The sequence below is a fragment of the Macrosteles quadrilineatus genome, unplaced genomic scaffold (genome assembly GCF_028750875.1).
Source record: "Macrosteles quadrilineatus isolate MER2022 unplaced genomic scaffold, UCM_ALF_1.0 Scaffold_4__1_contigs__length_99947679, whole genome shotgun sequence".
In the NCBI taxonomy this organism is placed as follows: Eukaryota; Metazoa; Arthropoda; class Insecta; order Hemiptera; family Cicadellidae; genus Macrosteles; species Macrosteles quadrilineatus.
In genome coordinates, this window is record NW_026542597.1 from 8,809,894 (window position 1) to 8,828,239 (window position 18,346).

Sequence of the window (18,346 nt, forward strand, 5' to 3'; positions counted from 1 at the left end):
AGCTTACAGATGTAGGCTACAGCAATTTAACACGGATAACATAAAGCCTTTATATAAACACACTTTATTTTTATAAAATACAGTAAATAGCTTAAATAATAAGAATATACATCAATGAGCTTAGATTAACATATAAAAAATGAAATAATCATCTAGAGTAGTACTTGTCTAACTTTTTAGTAAGAAAAATAAAAGATACTCAATTCATTTAAAAACAAAGAAAAATCTATAGGAAACGTATACAAATCTACAAAAGTTCACTATATAATGTTCAAAGGCAGTTTTGATTTTCCCTCATTTGATTATATATAATTATATTGTTTTAAGCGTTAATTTTATGTTAAAACTGAGCAATACATCACGTATCATTTTGTAGGCACATGTAAAGTAAAATTAACGCAAGATCTTTATTTAAAGTGATGATTGACAAATTAAATTATTAACTGTATGAATCAGAATTAATCTATTATATCAAACTAATCAAATACTAGAAATACATCTCAGAAATACAAAATATATCTAAATCTACCATTAACCTAATGAGCTAATATCTTACCCGAGTTTCTATCACACTGGAAGATAATTGTAATTAGTGAAAGATCAATAGCCTTACTATAAAAGTATGTAAAATTATATTGGATCAATTGGAACCAAATAAACTTAGGAAATCTACTCAAAGATTATCATATAAATTGACACAAGTATTGGAATTCTGCAAAAAAAAAAAAAAAAATAAACTGGAAGATTTCAGAAGTTAAAATTTTGTTTACAGACTACTAGACTCCTAAAGTTTTCACCTGTAAAAATGGAATCATGTTTACCACTGTAGTAGGTAATGAAATCATGTTTGCTCATGTTGTAGGTGGTATCTTTCACAATTGTTAAGTCTGTTTACACTATAGGAACTGAGTAGTTAGCTTAAACAAGAGGGTAGCTGGCACTTGAGGCGATGCCACAGTTGTTGTCTTTGTTCCTGGCCATCTTGATGAACCCCTTGTCACCCCATGATTCTCCCCAGGAGTTCTTCACCAGCCAGTAGTCATTTCCATCTTCATCAGTTCCGTACCCCACTACCAGAACACCATGGTCAAGTTGTGTCGGGCTGCACTCAGGTTCGTAGTAAACATCTGTGCAAAGGTTTGAATCGTCACATAAACGTTTGAGGATCTTTTATACACATTTTTACATTTCATTGCTTGTACAACATCCAGTAAAAAAAAAAATTAGCTATCAATCAAGAAATAATTATTATGCAGTCATAAAATATTGGGAATTTTAGCTACATTAAAATAGATGAAACTTTGTCATTACATGCAGGATAAATAACAGTAGAACCCGGGTTAACCAAAACGGTTCCATAAAAAAATACAGAGCTAAAATCGTAAGTAATATGTAATTCGTTGATAGCACATAACGGTGAGTACCTCCACTGTAGAACTGGAACGACTCGTGTGATGCATCTATAGCCACACTGACAGGTCCAATGGTGGCCACTGCTGCCTTCAGTTTACTCTCATTTCCCTCAGGAATGTCGACAAAGCCGCTGTCAGTGGCACCAGACGCCTCAGGTCTGTAGCGGCAAGTGTCGTCCTGAAATCATGTTTCACATTAGGATCTACGATCAGGAGGGCTATGTAGACTTAAAAAACAGTATAAATCATGAATATATCACCTTATGCCAATACTTTTTTTACTCACAAAAATTTTTCTAGTAATGCATTTTAGAAAAATTGTTTCTAGGTATAAAATAAAAAGAAGACCTGATAATATTATATATTACGTGTAACGTAAATGAACGAGTGCCACTAACTTGATCTAACGGTTACTTTAGAACAGATTGTACAAAAGTGCATTAGTAGGGATGGATCGATGCCAAATATGAATTGTCCAATATAGGGAGTAAATGGAGTAAAGTAAATCTTTTCCTGCGATATGGCATTAAAATAGTTAGCTACAGTACAGACATCAACGCAATCTTACACATTTGTATGAAGTTCAAAGAAACTATCATTCTATGTCTAATTTAGTAGGCTACTCTATCGATTTCAAATAGTTTATTTAAGATATTTATCAAGATTATTTGCATTGTATGTTGTATAATCAGATAAACGAGCTGAGAAAAAAGGTTTTAAAGAAACATGCTTGCCTATTAATATATAGATTGTGCAATTCAGCCATATTATGTAGCAGACAACGCTTTCCAGAATGTAGTCAGTGCATGACTGAAATGTGGTAAAGTTATTTTAAGTTAAGGTTAATGGTAATATGTAGAGCAAAGAGCAGTATCGTGTTGAGAATGCGACATAATGTATTTATCAATTTTTAGTAGGCCTACACCCTACATACTATATATAGAGCATGTTTTGTTGGAGGAGCCATCATCCAAGTTAAAACAGCGGTCTGGCTGTAGAATATTATTTCCCTTAGCAGATTACATCCTCACCTCAGCTTCGTAAGGATAAGCTCCCTCAGTGTCGATTCCTCGGTTGTCTCTAATATACTGGAAGGCGTTGTCCATAAGTCCTCCGTTGCAGCCTTGGTTTCCATATTTGCCAGAACAATCGATCAAGTTTTGTTCACTAAGAGAAACCAGCTTGCCTGACTTGCGGAAATGTTGTCCTTCCAAAGCTCCAGTCTGAAATATGTGGCTTGTTTGAGAAACAAATTAGTTTTTTTCCTTTCCCCACTACTCAATTTTTAGCTTTCCTAACCTAAAGTACTGACTGACACCTGTTTATGTACACCTAAACTAAATTTTAAATTATAATATTGCCTTTCGTCCACAACCTAAACTTGTATGAGTAAAGTAAAAAGAATATGTTTTAAGAATAATTAGCCTACATCTGTAGCATTAATCTTGATGCACCATTGAAATAGTTAACAACAATCAAATCAAACTTTTCAGTTACTTTATTACCTAGCATAAGCAGCCCAGTCCCTATATTTTATGCATAAAAGAATACTACAGTCATCGCTCATTTATCTCTGGGTTAGAATAAGCCTCAATTTGCCTGCCTATTGTATGTAGTGATACATCTCTACAAACATTCAAAAGTACTCAAATGATCTCCTACATTGTTTGAAGGATAAGAAACTAGTGTATTTATTAGTGGTGTGTCAGTACCACTTTTTTTTAAGTTCAATGTAGTCGTGAATACAACTGTTGCTAAATGGATTCTACTGTGATGACTGTGACCGCTTTTCACATATTTCTACGGTTTAGTTTTCAACAATTTCCTACTGGAAGTACCAATAAGAAGTAACTGTAAGTGAGTCCCTAAAAAACCCTAGATATATATTTACACTGCTGCCACCCCTAAATACTATTCTAACAGCCACTCCTCCACCCCTATGTAGGAAAAAAGGGCAAGCCACTTTTTTGCTGCCTTGGTAACCCCACTTGCAATTTGCCTGGACTTGTGGCACTAAGCCATCATGGTCAGACCATTCCGCCAATAGATGTGACCAGTTGCTACAAAGTATCGTACCATAACACTTTCATGTTGGATCCCACAATTTTCACAAGAATTAACCTAAGGTACTAACACCTTCACTAATATTTATTTTGTGTTTGTCACTTACCGCACTGAATGACCAGCAGGAGCCGCAGTGACCCTGGTCCTTGACTGGGGTAACGGCTCCCTTGGTCCTCCAGTCCACGCTGCTGGGCAACTCAACATTGGCTGGCTCTATGAAGGTCACAGGCTTGTCCATCATTGACATGCCTGTCAGCTTCATCTGCTTCGTTCTGTTGAATCCGTTCATTGTGGAAATGAACTCGTGGTGCAGCTGGAAAAAAAACAGATGTGAGCATAATTTGCAGTCTCCGCAACTTCGGTAATTGTCTCCCACAACTGCAGCAACACCCGTTATCGGCGACAGTGGGGATAGTCAGCTGCGATTACGGCTAGATCCGCAATCGCCCTTTCGGTTAACCGATTGCGCTCGGTGTTACGCTCCAGACAGGAAACAAGTAGACGGATATCTCAAGGAGTCAGTTATACCGAGGTCGGATATGAGGGGTTCTACTGTATCAGAGTGTTAATCTAAGTGTTAACACACCATTTTAGAACACACCATTTGGTGTCTACACACCATTTTTTTGAAAGGTCTATGGCCAAATCTGAAAAAAATTAAGAATTGGAAACCAAATCGGCCATCTGCTACACTAACAAGGCCAATTCTGTTTTTCAGGATCATTTTTCTAGATTCCAAAATATCACTCAAACTTTGGTTTTTTACGAATCCTGATGAAAAATTTCTACAGCAATCCCTAAAACAATATTATTTACACACAATCACAAAAAATTGACTTTAAATTAAATATCTACTGTTGTTGTACCGGTACTTTAATCTTTGCTACTGAATTTTTTAATTTCACAAGTCAACAGTTTTCTAAAGTGCATCCAGCATTTAATTTTAAAACAAAACTAAACAAAAAGCCACAAAGCTTCTATAAGTGAGCAGTCTGCCAACTTTCCAGATATTTTTTATGTGACTAATTTTCTGCCCATATTTTTTACTGGTGCTTATAACTCCGGGATCCCAGAGAGAAAATAGACCTGCAAGGTATACCGAATGAAGGCAATAACGTGTAAAAATATAGCTTTGTAGGTACCAATAGATTCAGTATGACAATAAATCAATAAAGATGGTCTAATGATTAAGTAGTATATTCTGGATCATGAATACTATCCACTATCCAGAGTTATACTTAAACACTATATTGCAATACTCACCATGTCTCCGTACTTATTCATGGCCAGTTTGTAGGACACGAGGCCATTGGTGTATCTTGTGTTGTGTTTGATAATCTTGTGTTTGTTGTCGAGGAAAACCTTCAATCTAAACTTGTCTTCCATGTCACTCGTGTAATTCTTCCCATGAGTCATCTATGAACAAATTGATAAAAATTAAAAAGATATGTATTAAGTAAATTAATAAACCTCAAGAAGACTTTCTGTGATTTAAGATGTAGGCATGCAAAACTGAAATAAATTCATTCTTTAAAGATATGAATTTAAGGTTTAATACACGGTTCCCACAACAATATTTTGAGTGAATTCCTTGGCCGTTTTCAGTTAATTTATCTGACCACGGCATATTTAGGTACTGCACAGAGCAGCAAAATACAGAGAATATATTCTTATGGGACAACCGTGCACTTTTAGCTCTGGTATGATGAGGCGGAAATGTACTCGTACCGAGCCAGAAAGAGCCTGAATGGTGATGACCACAGAGAATTTTTGTACAGCAGTTATAGCGCTCTTAGTTTTCCTACAGCGTAAGCACTGTAGAAACGTGAATGTGATGGCAATAAGGAGGGCAAAAGGGGACGACGAATATAAAAACTTCTAGGAAATGGGTAAATGAGATTTCAACGGGGGATCTTTATTTTTATTAGACCTTTTCCATCAAGCCCTCACCACTACTTTATTTTAAGCAGATTGCAATGTTGTCAATTAACAACCAAAACTGCAGCCTATTTTTTTTTTTTTTACTTATGAAAATTTGGATCCAGAATACATAGCCAGTGTTTCTATATGACTTTGTTAAATATTAATTTATAAGTCTTTGGATAGTATAGTTTGTTGAACACATGTTGTAAATAATAATAACTTTTAAGCTTAGTTTTAACTTAATAGCTTTAAGCTTTTATTCTAACTTTAGTTAGAATTTGTAAATAGTTTTGAATAAAATAGAAACCAACATGAATGTTAAAAAAAGATTTTATCTATATTTATAAAAGGGGAAGTTTGTTTATATATATATATATATATATATATATATATTTGAATGTCATGGACAGATTGTAATGAAACTTTCAGGCATTATTAAGCACTAGCAGAGTACCCGTCCTTCGTACGGGGTTGGAATATAAGTATAAAATGCTTATTGCAGTTATACTCAAGCTTTGCGTTTGCAATAAGGGAGGACACAGTTTGTTAAAATTTGCTTTTTTAAATTTACAGTATTCTATAGTATTACACATCTACATAGCCATAATGTTCTACCACTTCACCTAAACAATAGAGAAAAATAAATTATCAACAATTCGCAAAATATCACAAATTATTCATGAAATGAAAAACATAAACATAACTGTAAACAATCCTACTTTGACAGTTCTCATTGCGAATCACAGTTTTTTGTTGCTACTTAGTTCAAATTAGCTGTTTTCATAAATGCAAAAAAATATAGTGCTGCACCCTGTTGGTAAATCTTATAACTTTTTAATGCTTTTCCATATCATAGAACCAACTTTTTTTAGTTGAAACAGCTGGCTTAATTCTTTAATTCCTTTTAAATATGAATACTCATAAGGTTAACATGGGGAATTACAGAGCCACTGGGGCGGAGCCCGAAAGGATTTTTGAGATAAGAATATGCCTATATGTTAATCGGGAATGTAAGCTATCATCATGCTAAATTTCAGCCCAATCCGTCCAGTGGTTTATGCGTGATTGAACTTCAAACAAACAAACAAACAAACAAACAAACAAACAAACACACAAACTTTCACATTTATAATATTAGTAAGATTATTTAAGGATGGTTTGTTTGAAGTTTGGTTGTTTGGGAGTGGAGTGGAGTGAGTTAAAGTTGCATGACGTGTCCGATTTCGGTTGCCAGTATTTTTAATATTTTAGTGGGTTTATTCCAATTTTTGCACAAATAAGTTGCTGGATATGGTATTATAAAGCAAGAAGATCATTTTTGGAAACATTCAGATCATTTTGAAGTGGGTGAGTGGCAAATATCTATGCTGGAAGTGTGCATGAGAGAGCTATGGATGAAACTAGCGCACCATGTGCTGTTTGTGACGTCACGATTCCTAGTGATGGCGAGGGACTGTATTGTGATGGATTTTGTCACTCATGGTACCATCCCAGTTGTATGAATGGAAATAAAGACTCATATAAATGGATCAACAAGATGTCCAAAAATGTTAAATGGTTCTGTGATAAATGCTACATTCAAGCATTTATAGTAAGCAGACGACGCATGACGCTACTACTTGGAGTAAAATTGTAAAGGGGAACAAAGGAAATGGTTCAAAGGCAGAGGGGGACAGAGCGAAACGGAATGATGAATCTGCACAAAAATTGGGCAGGCAGAGACAGGAAAATCAAAGTGGTAGTGGAAGTGAAGAGGAAGAGTTTGACAACGGCTTAAACCTAAGCAAAGCAAATGACGAATCTGGAAAGATGAAGAAAAATGGAGAGTATGTTTCAAGTGAAATAAGAAGTGTTTCAGACGATGGATCAAACTGTGATTGAAAATGAAAACTGGACGGAATATAGAAACAGACGACATAGGAGGCCTAATTACAACAATCATGGGAAGGACCAATCCACGTATAGGCCTAGTAATGGTAACGGTCATTCAAGTAGGCCTAGGCCTAGGCTGGATCACGTACAGAAAACTAGAAGCAACAAAGCTATTTATAGAAAAGCTAAAATTAGTGATGGGTTGGAAGTGGCCGAGAAATACTCCTGGCTCTTTATATCAAGATTGAAGGCCACTGTAGATGTGGAATCTGTGAGCCTACATGCAAAAAGTGTGTGTAATGGTGAAGTTGAGGTTATCTGTGAGAAGCTGCCGACTAAGTACAATAGCTATTCATCATTTAAGGTAGGCTGTAAATCTAGTTATATTAATAAGCTACTTGATGCAGAAGTATGGCCAGAGGAGGTGATTGTCTGTCAGTATGTGCCAGCAAGAGGAAGTAGACAGTCTGACCTGGGTAGACCTAGGCCTAGGATTGGGAACTCTCAGCACTCAGAAAAAAACATGCCCTAGACTCTAACAAGTATATGGCGTTAGAGTCTAATGTAAATAGTTTAATTAAGGACTGTAATAAATGTAGGTTAAGTTTTTTAAATATTAGATCAGTAAATAAAAAAATGGATGAACTGGAGGTAGAATTAGAACAATTGTCACCGGAAATCGTTGCTTTTGCAGAAACATGGCTGAATCCTACAAAAAATCAACATTTTAAAATAGCTGGATACAAAGTAATCAACAACTCGTTCAGAACAAAATCGACTGGAGGTGGTGTTGCCATAATGATTAAAAATAATATAAGTTTTAAAGCTAAGCCTCTGGCTTTTGAAAACTCGATGGCCGAGGGAGTATTTGAGTCCAGTGCATGTGTTTTATCCCTAAATAACAATATTAGTTTTATGTTGTTGGTTGTGTATCGACCGCCATACGATAATAATTTTAATAAATTTATTGAATATCTAGAAAATGCATTGAACAAACTAACAGATTTCAATCTGCCCATAATTTTTTGTGGGGATATAAATATTGATGGGAAAACTGACTCACTTCAAAAACTTTATTTGTTTGATGTTCTCAGCTCACATAAATTAATAAATGTAGTTACCGATGACACAAGGGTGACTGACACCACTGCCAAACAAATTGACTATATCGCAGTCAACGAGGACATAAAGTTCACAGACCACGGAGTAATGGCAACACCTATGTCTGATCACCAGTGGCTTTTTGTAGATTTGACCTTAGATATTAAGAAGAATGTTAACTTAAAAATAGAAAAGCATAAATTTAACAAATCAAACATGGAGGAGTTTATTTTTAGATTGAACCAAGAAGAATGGATCAAGGAAAATGATGATAGGCCTAATAATTGTGACTTAGCTTTTAAGGATTTTTACGATAGTTTTATGTACTGCTTTATGGTTAGCTTCCCCAAAAAGGTAGTTAGGTTAAAAAATGAAAAGGACACAGCTTGGATAGATGATGAAGTGGTTGATTCCCGAGAGAATCTTGTAAATATTTATTGGCAAAGTAGGATAACACAGGATACTACAGTAAAAATGGAATATAGTAAAGCTAAGAAATTGCACACTCAACTTGTAGCAAATAGCAAGAAAAAGTTTTTTAATAATAAAATAATTAATTCATCCAATGTGAGTAAAGAATCCTGGAAAATTGTACATAGCCTAACAAAAGAAGTTGTAACTCATGATAACCTAACAATTAAATCCAATAACTTAGTTCAAGAAAACCCTATTGTGGTAGCTAACCTGTTTAATAATTATTTTTACAAAGAAGTAGACAAATTGGTTGGAGCCAATTCAGGTGGGCCTATATCCTCGGACCTTCCAAACTTCAATTTGGTAGATTTACCCAATCATGAAATATTAGAACTAAAACATACAAATGAAAAAGAAATAGTGGAAATTGTACAAAAAGTATGTCGTAAATCTAGTTCAGGTGTGGATGGGGTTCCGTGCAAGGTACTGTTGGCTTGCGTTGATGTAATCGCAAAACCATTATCTGTGATCATTAATAAGTCTTTTGACGAAGGAAAATTTCCAGACATAATCAAAACTTCAAAAATCGTTCCTATACACAAGAAGAATAGTAAAGAGGAGGTAAGCAATTATAGGCCAGTGGCCATACAGTCAGTTTTTTCAAAAATTTTTGAAGTGGCATATTTAAATAGATTAATACCATACTTGGGAAAAAATGACATTTTAAATTCTAATCAATATGGATTCCGTAAAAATAAGTCAACAATTGATGCTGTGTTCTCGCTGATTAACCATGTACATGAAAAGGTAGATTGCTCGGAAGAAGTACTTGGACTATTTTATGATATGACTAAGGCTTTTGATTGCCTAAATCACTCGATCCTAAGATTAAAACTACAAAAATTGGGTATAGTAAATGCACCTTTAAATTGGATTATGTCATTTCTTGGAAATAGATCTCAGTTAGTAGCCGTAAATAACTTAGGTGCTGATAATGTCATAAGGCAATACAGATCAAAAATTCAGAATAACATCAACACTGGAGTCCCGCAGGGCTCAAATATGGGACCTGTGCTGTATTTGCTATATGTCAATGATTTACAAGAGACAATACAAGAGGGAGCTCTTTGGCTTTTTGCGGATGATGTTTGCCATATAGTTAATAATAAAAACTCTGAGGAAACAATACGCAAGTCCCAGATAGGCGTTCATCAGATGGAAGAATGGTGCAACGACAACAAATTAGTACTAAATGAAAACAAAACATCAGTTTTAAATTTTTTCAACACAAAGGCACCTGACCATAGCCCTCTCTTAAAATTAAAAAATCAAAACTTAAAAATAAATGATAACGTAAACTATCTTGGAATCAAAATAAGCAATAACCTTAGATGGAATATCCACATTGATCATATAACCTCAAGACTTGTGGTACTATGTTGTCTTATGCGCAGACTACAAAACATAGTGGATCATCTGATGAAAGTTTATTATGGCTGCTTTCATAGCGTATTGAGTTATGGCATCGTACTTTGGGGCAACAGCAGTGAAGCAAACAGAGTCTTTCTACTACAGAAGAGAATTATTAGAATAATTTGTAAAACCCAATTTTTAGAACATTGCAGACCATTTTTTATTAATCTTAAAGTTCCCACCCTTACCTCCGTTTATATATTGGAATCAGCTATGATGATATGGAAATTTCCGGAAGTCTTCAAACGCAACCACAAAGTACATAATTACAACACCAGGCAACAAAACCATATACACCTGAACTGTCACCGAACATCATTAGTGACAGCTGGACCACATCACACTGCAAGTAAGATATATAATAAATTGCCGGAAGAAATAAGAAGCTGCCAAGACAAAAATGTATTCAAGAAAAACCTCAAAAATTATTTAATAGAAAAGGCCTATTACAAGCTGGAAGAATTTTTGGAAGATTGAGTGAAGATAGGCCCTACCTGAAAATTAAACAACTTTGACGACCACGGCTGGAAAGCTACTAGTGGGATCAACACAAGTATACAAGTAAGTATACAAGTTTGGTGCAGGTCCGTCAAAAGGGCTCCGCCCCAGTGGCTCTGGAATTTCCCATGTTAACTCTATGAGTACTAAATTTAAATGGAATTAAAGATTAAGATTAAGATAATGACAACGATAAGATAAGGACACCATTACAGTAGGCCTACATTAAATTCGACAAATCCAATCCACATTCATAGTTCTTGGAAACAATAAGATAAGGACACAACAAATTCTTAGCTGAGGAGGAATATTACAGTGGACATAAAATGAATGTTTTTAGAGCCATAGAACCTATAATGAAGAACAGAACTTTTAGTGAATTTACAGAAAAGGTTATTTTTATTATTGATTTATTATTATTTATCAATTTACTAAATGTGTACATGCCAAGCAAACAATAATGTCTTTGACCATCATTGTATGAGAAATCTAGAAAATTTTAAAATACGAAAATAAATGTTTTATGTATTTTTTATTTGACTCAAAAGCTCTCTTGACAAGTCTTTGAAAAAGATTCATCTATGAACTATAATGTAATCTAATGGAAGGGTCTGGAATAGCAGAAGTGACTATTATGTGGGATAGGAGGGGAGAGATATTGAATGACAAAGACCAGGCCTGGCCTTCAACAAAAACTTGCTCTGAATCACCACAGCTGACAAGTCTGCTTCCCAGTAACCAATTAACTACACAAGCACTGGTAGCCATTACACCCAAATACCAAAAGACATGTGAAAAGATTTGATCCCATTCCCATATAATATGAAACATAACAAGATAATATTTATATTTAATTATATTCAACATATTATGTTAGTTCCTTTAATCTGTGTGGATAACATCTCTATTAAATTAAATTACAGTAGGCCTCCTGGTTTTTAAGACCCAAAAAAAATTAAAACTTGGAATGATTTTTAAGACCGTTTATCAAACTTATTGACCTTATAACCGAAATTTCACAAAAACCTCTTGCTTGGCCTTTATCTGGCCTTATCCGGCACTTACAGTACCAGCTTAATCAATTAAAATGAATCAAAATTCCCGCTCAAGGCCAAAATCATTGTTATGAAGGTATTTTATTGTTTGGACATATTTTATTGTCACTAAGGAAAAAGTCTGAAACTAAAACAGCAGTCTGATGGCTGGCTGTGTGTCTTTTATTCTTCGGTAAAACAGTTGTAAAACTTGAAATAAAAAAATTAAAACATGCCATCTTGTCTACAGTAGCCCTTGTAAAAACAAATAAAATGGCCTAAGTATTACTACAAAGGCATAAAATTAAAAGAAATGCTGGTATTATTGACAAGAAGTTGCTACGATTGACAAAAATATGTACTAGAACTAGATTGCATTTTCTAGAACAATAGCTGATTGAGTTGAATATTCGTACATTATCTGTGACAAGGTTTTGCTCTGTGACTCATTTATTACTTTATGTTGACACAACTGAACTCTATGTGACTGTCTCTGCTTGTTTATTGCTCACCTGGCAAACACCACTCTCACTTAATAATATCTATCGTACCTGAACTACAAATGGATCTTTAATGACAATTATAAAATATAGTGCTTAAATTAACATATTACCCATAAAATTATAGTTACTTATTATACGCCAAGCTGAGTTTACTTTTCTCAATTTTTCCAATCTTGATAAAATAGACTTATCGTACTGTAATAAAGTTAAATTTATGCATTTAAGCTATAGGTATGAGTTTTGTTATTTGTACTTTGCACTGGGCTCTCGGAAAATGATTGTAGCATTAAACTTAAAATTAACATCAGCCCCCTGGAAACCAGAGCATATTTTAAGGGATTTCCACTGGGCGACAGTGGCACCGGACTTACCAGGGGGTCTGGGAGGAATACCCCCCCATCAAAAAGGGGGTCTGAGTGTTCCCCCCTGGAAATTTTTTGCATAAATTAAAGTGAACATCACAAATTACTACATACGTATATTTTAATGAATTTTTTGATTATATTTGCTTGTAAATAGTCCATTTAATCTCACTTAATTACATACCGTATTCTAGAACGTTGTAACAGGCCAAGGCTCCCTTCACAACCTCTTGGGCCAAAATCATAGCTCAACCCTCTAAAATATTTACATAATGTTACTTTTTAAATTCCGATACATTTAAAATGGGGATCATTAAAAAAAATATGCCGGCACCACCCATAGTCACTGGGCGACAAAATCTCAGCACAAGTGTCGCCCAGTTAACGTGTTATTTTATGCCCTGCTGGAAACTGTGTTTAAGATGTATAATATTTTTTCATCTAAACATAATATTAGGCCTACTTTCCATTCCAGCAAAAATTATGCTTTGTTATGTCCTCCTAAGCATAATTTCCATAGAATATTCATATAAAACAAGCTATAATCAGAGTTTTAGCAGGCCTGTAAGAATAGGCCTAGTTTGGTTGAAAATTCAATGTTTCAATAAGACTTTTAAAGAAAGTATCAAACAACTTCACCTATAGCCTATCGGCTATAAAAACATTCTTAAGCAACCAACCTTAAATAGATTCCACTCTTCCAACACCACATCGTAGAATGAAACTGCTTCAGCTGCAACCAGCAGCGCAAAGAGAGCGACTACAACCTTCATCTTTGGTTATGAACTATTCCTATAATTACAAAGACATGTCAAAACCCCAAGTCATCATTTAATTAGGCTACAAGATTAAGACAGCAAGAGCTGAAACTAAGACACCTTTTTTAAATGTTAACAGCTCTTTAGTTTACAACAAAGCAACTTAATAAGTAAAGTTTGATCAAATTAAGTAACTGACCCAGCCTTGAATCTTATTAGATCAATTTAAATTTATTGCTCAATAAACTAATTACAGCTAATTACAGTTTGAAGCAACAAATTGCGATATTTACTTTAAACCGTAATTAGCCTAGCTTTAACTTAGGTAACTCACTAGAAAATGTTCCTTAAAAAAGAAGTAGGCCTATGCCAATGTATTTAAACTTACAATCAATAAAATATAAAAAAAACATTAAGTTAACTTCTACAATTATAAATAGGCTAGGCTACGGTGTACAGTTATCATTTATCATTGGGCGTTTAGTTAATTATGCTAAGTTCAATCTTCAAAGAATATGACTAAGACTAAGTTTAATAGATACAAGATACAAGAATACTTTATTTACAATCTTTAAGATTGAAAGGGCGTCAAAATAATAATAGTAACAATGGTTTCGACCGATCCCAAAAAGGGTAAAGAAATGTGATTCTCTAACGTGTGAAATTTATAATCAGGGTGGAATAGTCGTTTATCCAAAATGAGCTAGAGAAAAATTGTTCTTAAAATAAGTTAGCCTAATATTGGTGGACAAGATAAAAAATGCAATAAGTATAACATAACTTAAGTCTTAGTATAAGTTTAGTACCTATTAGCCTACCGTAGTGCTAGTATACACATTTAAGATATAACTTACGGTACAGAAAACATACTTCTATAACCCAGAATGCCAACCGCATGGTAAAAAGCGTTATGCTGAGTGCATGACAACGCTGGTGGCGCTGCCTTCGAATTGACAGGCAAAGCTCTCTCAAAGTACTTAACGCTTTTTACCATGCGGTGGGCATTCTGGGTTATAATAGTATGTTTTCTGTGCTTACGGTAACTAAGTTAAACTTAAACTTAAGAGGAAAGTGTATTTCTGTTATACATTTAATGCCTCTAATACAACTTGAGAAGTAGGCTACCAATAATTCAAGTAATATTTTGAAGAAAATTAGGTAAGTTGTTAGGCCTAACTTAAGATAGTTAAATATTATTTCATGTTGTTAGGCTAACTTATTGTTATGGGTCAATCCATTTCAAGTGGTCCAGAGGTGGTTGCTTCAAGATTTTTAATTTTTTTTATATTTTTATCCTTGAAAGTATATATTATAAGAAGTACAAAAATGCAATTATTTTATTTTTATTTTATTTTTCTACTGTATGGCGGCCATTTTTTTGTTACTCGAACGGCCGTTTTCAGCGATTTCAGAGCTCTGCGTAAAATTAAATATCTCTGGTTCTACTAATCCTAGAACATTAAAATAAAAACCAATCTCTTCAGAAAGATCTGAACTTTAATATGGTAATATATTGATGCACTTAAAACTAAATATATAGGTCTAATTACCCGTTTAAAGTTTAACGCAACGATGTTACGAATACTGATTTTGAACAATTTATTTTTATATAAAGGCAATTGACTATGTGTTTGTTATTTTTTTATCTGATAGTTATAGGTGTGTACTCTAAATTCTCAAAGTTTCAAGTTGTGGACTTGCATAGGCTTTTAAATAAAAATTTTCAAAATCTTAAAATTTTCAAAATTTCAAAAGTTTGATGCTTAATATCTTTGTTGGGCATGAAAATAAAAATTTCAAATTTGGCTCAGATATAGTACTAAGTAAGAGTATTATGCTGTAATAATTTTATTTTGTGGACTCAACTGGTTTCAAAGTTATGAAAAATTTAAAAGTACTAAATGAGCATTATAGCCGTAATAGCGTGAAGCATAATGTTATATTATAACTCACTATCAATTTATTTTTTAACAATGTTATATTTTAATCATATATTTTAAGCATTTTGATGTTTTAAAACACTCTTTGTTGTCTTCCACAGGTACAAATCTGTGAGAGGATTGTGTTCAGGGAATTGGTAGACGTCCTTTGAGTTGAAATTGAAGTTCCAATTAATTTTTTTTTGCTAATTCTTTGCTGTCTACATAAAAGTATTGAATTCCTTTAAGGGTTTGTTTTAACAAAAGTTAAACATATCCTTAGCATTCAAAATTTGGTTGTCTATGGTACATTTTAGACTCTATTAGTGGCATCGCTCTTTGTAGTGCCTCCTACAAAATCGGAAAATATTGACTCCACTTTAAATGTATAGAAATGGATTTTATATAATTTTGTTTTGGTTTTCAATTCTATGTGTTTTATTTTCAATCCTTTTTATGTTCATAAATCCAAATTTGAATTAATAATACATGTTATCTTATGTCTTTTACATATCTTATACATGTCTGACATGTTATCTTATGGGACGTCTGGCACTAGACGACCCTACTTGCGACGTTGCAAACTCTACACGGCCTGGAGTTAAAGGTGGCTGTGGCTATACAGTATCATGAAATGATTTTTTACTGAAATATTCAGTCACAGGTACAATACCAGCTGCGAGGCATTTTTTGCTACAGCGCAAAGAAAAAATTCCTGCAATGGTGTAGGAGGCACTACCAAGAGCAAAGTCACTAATAGAGTCTACAATGTAGCCTACCATAGACAACCAAATTTTGAATGATAAGGATATATTTAACTTAAACTTTTGTTAAAACAAACCCTTAAAGGTATTCAATACTTTCATGTAGACAGCAAAGAATTAGCAAAAAATTAAGTTAGAACTTCAATTTCGACTCAAAGGACGTCTACCAATTACCTGAACACAATCCTCTCACAGATTTGTACCTGTGGAAGACAACAAAGAGTGTTTTAAAACATCAAAATGCTTAAAATATAACATTGTTAAAAAATATATTGATAATGAGTTATAATATAGCATTATGCTTGATACGCTATTACGTCTATAATGCTTATTTAGTACTTTTCAATGTTACATAACTTTGAAACCAGTTGAGTCCACAAAATAAAATTATTACAGCATAATACTCTTACTTAGTACTATATCTGAGCCAAATTTGAAATTTTTATTTTCATGCCCAACAAAGATATTAAGCATCAAACTTTAGAAATTTTGAAAATTTTAAGATTTTGAAAATTTTTATTTAAAAGCCTATGCAAGTTCACAACTTGAAACTTTGAGAATTTAGAGTACACACCTATAACTATCAGATAAAAAAATAACAAACACATAGTCAATTGCCTTTATATAAAAATAAATTGTTCAAAATCAGTATTCGTAACATTGTTGCGTTAAACTTTAAACGGGTAATTAGACCTATATATTTAGTTTTAAGTCCATCAATATATTACCATATTAAAGTTCAGATCTTTCTGAAGAGATTGGTTTTCATTTTAATGTTCTAGGATCAGTAGAACCAGAGATATTTAATTTTACGCAGAGCTCTGAAATCGCTGAAAACGGCCGTTCGAGTAACAAAAAAATGGCCGCCATACAGTAGAAAAATAAAATAAAAATAAAATAATTGCATTTTTGTACTTCTAATAATATATACTTTCAAGGATAAAAATATGAAAAAAATTAAAAATCTTGAAGCAACCATTTAATTTATTTCTGGACCACTTGATATGGATTGACCCTAATTTGTTTTGTTTAAACAACAGTGAATTAAACATTGAATGCTTTCCGTAGAACAAAGAAACCCAACAGTCACTCAATCCAGACAGACATGTTAAAATAGCCTACATTGCCTACAAGAAAAAACAAAACAAAATAGGTTTGCTTTGTTTTCAACTTCAAGCCATGCAGAAATACCATTGTACCAACTTACGAGGGACTAGTTTGATTATATTGGAACTAGTTTTGAACTAAAAACACTCTGCCCATAGCCTATTATTTAAGTTTGATTACCTATTAATACCGTATTCCGTATTTTGGCATTATTTAAGCAAAGCTTTCAGACAGGGTTCAAAATTAAATTATGGCTCCAATAGCAGGGGATGAGGCGAGGACGAGGAAGGAAAAGCGATATATGCAATCAAGACTCTTCAGTCTTCACAATCTAATGGCTTAATTAATTAATAGTAAAGGAAATGGTAACAGTTAAAACTTACAGAACTGTTTGGATGAAAGACGGAACAACCTTGATATTCACAAACAAAGAACGAAGTAATTGAAGTAAAAGAAACACGACCACGACCAGTACGTGAAGCTCTCAACACAGAACGTAACAGCTGTTTGTCATCAACACAAAAGCAGTAGTGGCTTTTAAATGGATTTGGAGGGGAGGCAGAGTTGCCAACGTTGACGAGAATAGATTTTATCTCAGAGTAATAATAATAGTATGTTTAAACTTCTGCAAAGTTAAATACTTATAAATCACCTAACAAATATTCGAAAAATAGTATTTTATTTATCTGACTGATTGTAATTTATTCATTTCCAAGAGAAATATGCATTTTGAAGGAATTAGCACCAACGACGTTTAAGTTGGCAATGGCTATGCGTCACTGCCACATGACTTCACTGACCGTCACGTGATCTCCACTATTGCGTTTCAAATTTTAAATGTATCTAGGCAAGCATGCTTCTTTAAAACCTTTTTTCTCAGAACATGTGCAACGCACAGAAACATGTACGCATACTGTTAGAAAGATAGTTGCCCGTAGATGTACAGAATCCCTTCATAAATTAAAATAGGGTCAGAAATAAGCACATAAAATGAGTTTAAAATTAAAAAAAAATAAATAACATGGGCCTTATGGGTTGCCATGCTGGTGACGAATTAACAACGAAATATAATTAACAACAGAAAACCAAAACAAATGGAAGATACCCCCACCGCAGAAAACCTGCAGACTAATCGAATTTGT

General features: G+C 33.7%; 1 protein-coding gene across 1 annotated transcript; it reads right to left on the reverse strand.

Annotated features, from left to right (window-relative positions):
* Positions 1-422: 422 nt before the first annotated feature.
* LOC128991481 (cathepsin L) lies at positions 423-17,723 on the reverse strand. Its single transcript, XM_054414394.1, has 7 exons — positions 17,588-17,723; positions 13,337-13,448; positions 4,740-4,892; positions 3,583-3,789; positions 2,444-2,635; positions 1,425-1,590; positions 423-1,127 (listed from the first exon to the last, which is right to left on the reverse strand). The coding sequence occupies exons 2-7, from the start codon at positions 13,427-13,429 to the stop codon at positions 919-921; spliced, it is 1,020 nt and encodes a 339-aa protein (XP_054270369.1). The 5' UTR covers positions 13,430-13,448; positions 17,588-17,723; the 3' UTR covers positions 423-918.
* Between the last annotated feature and the right edge of the window lie 623 nt (positions 17,724-18,346).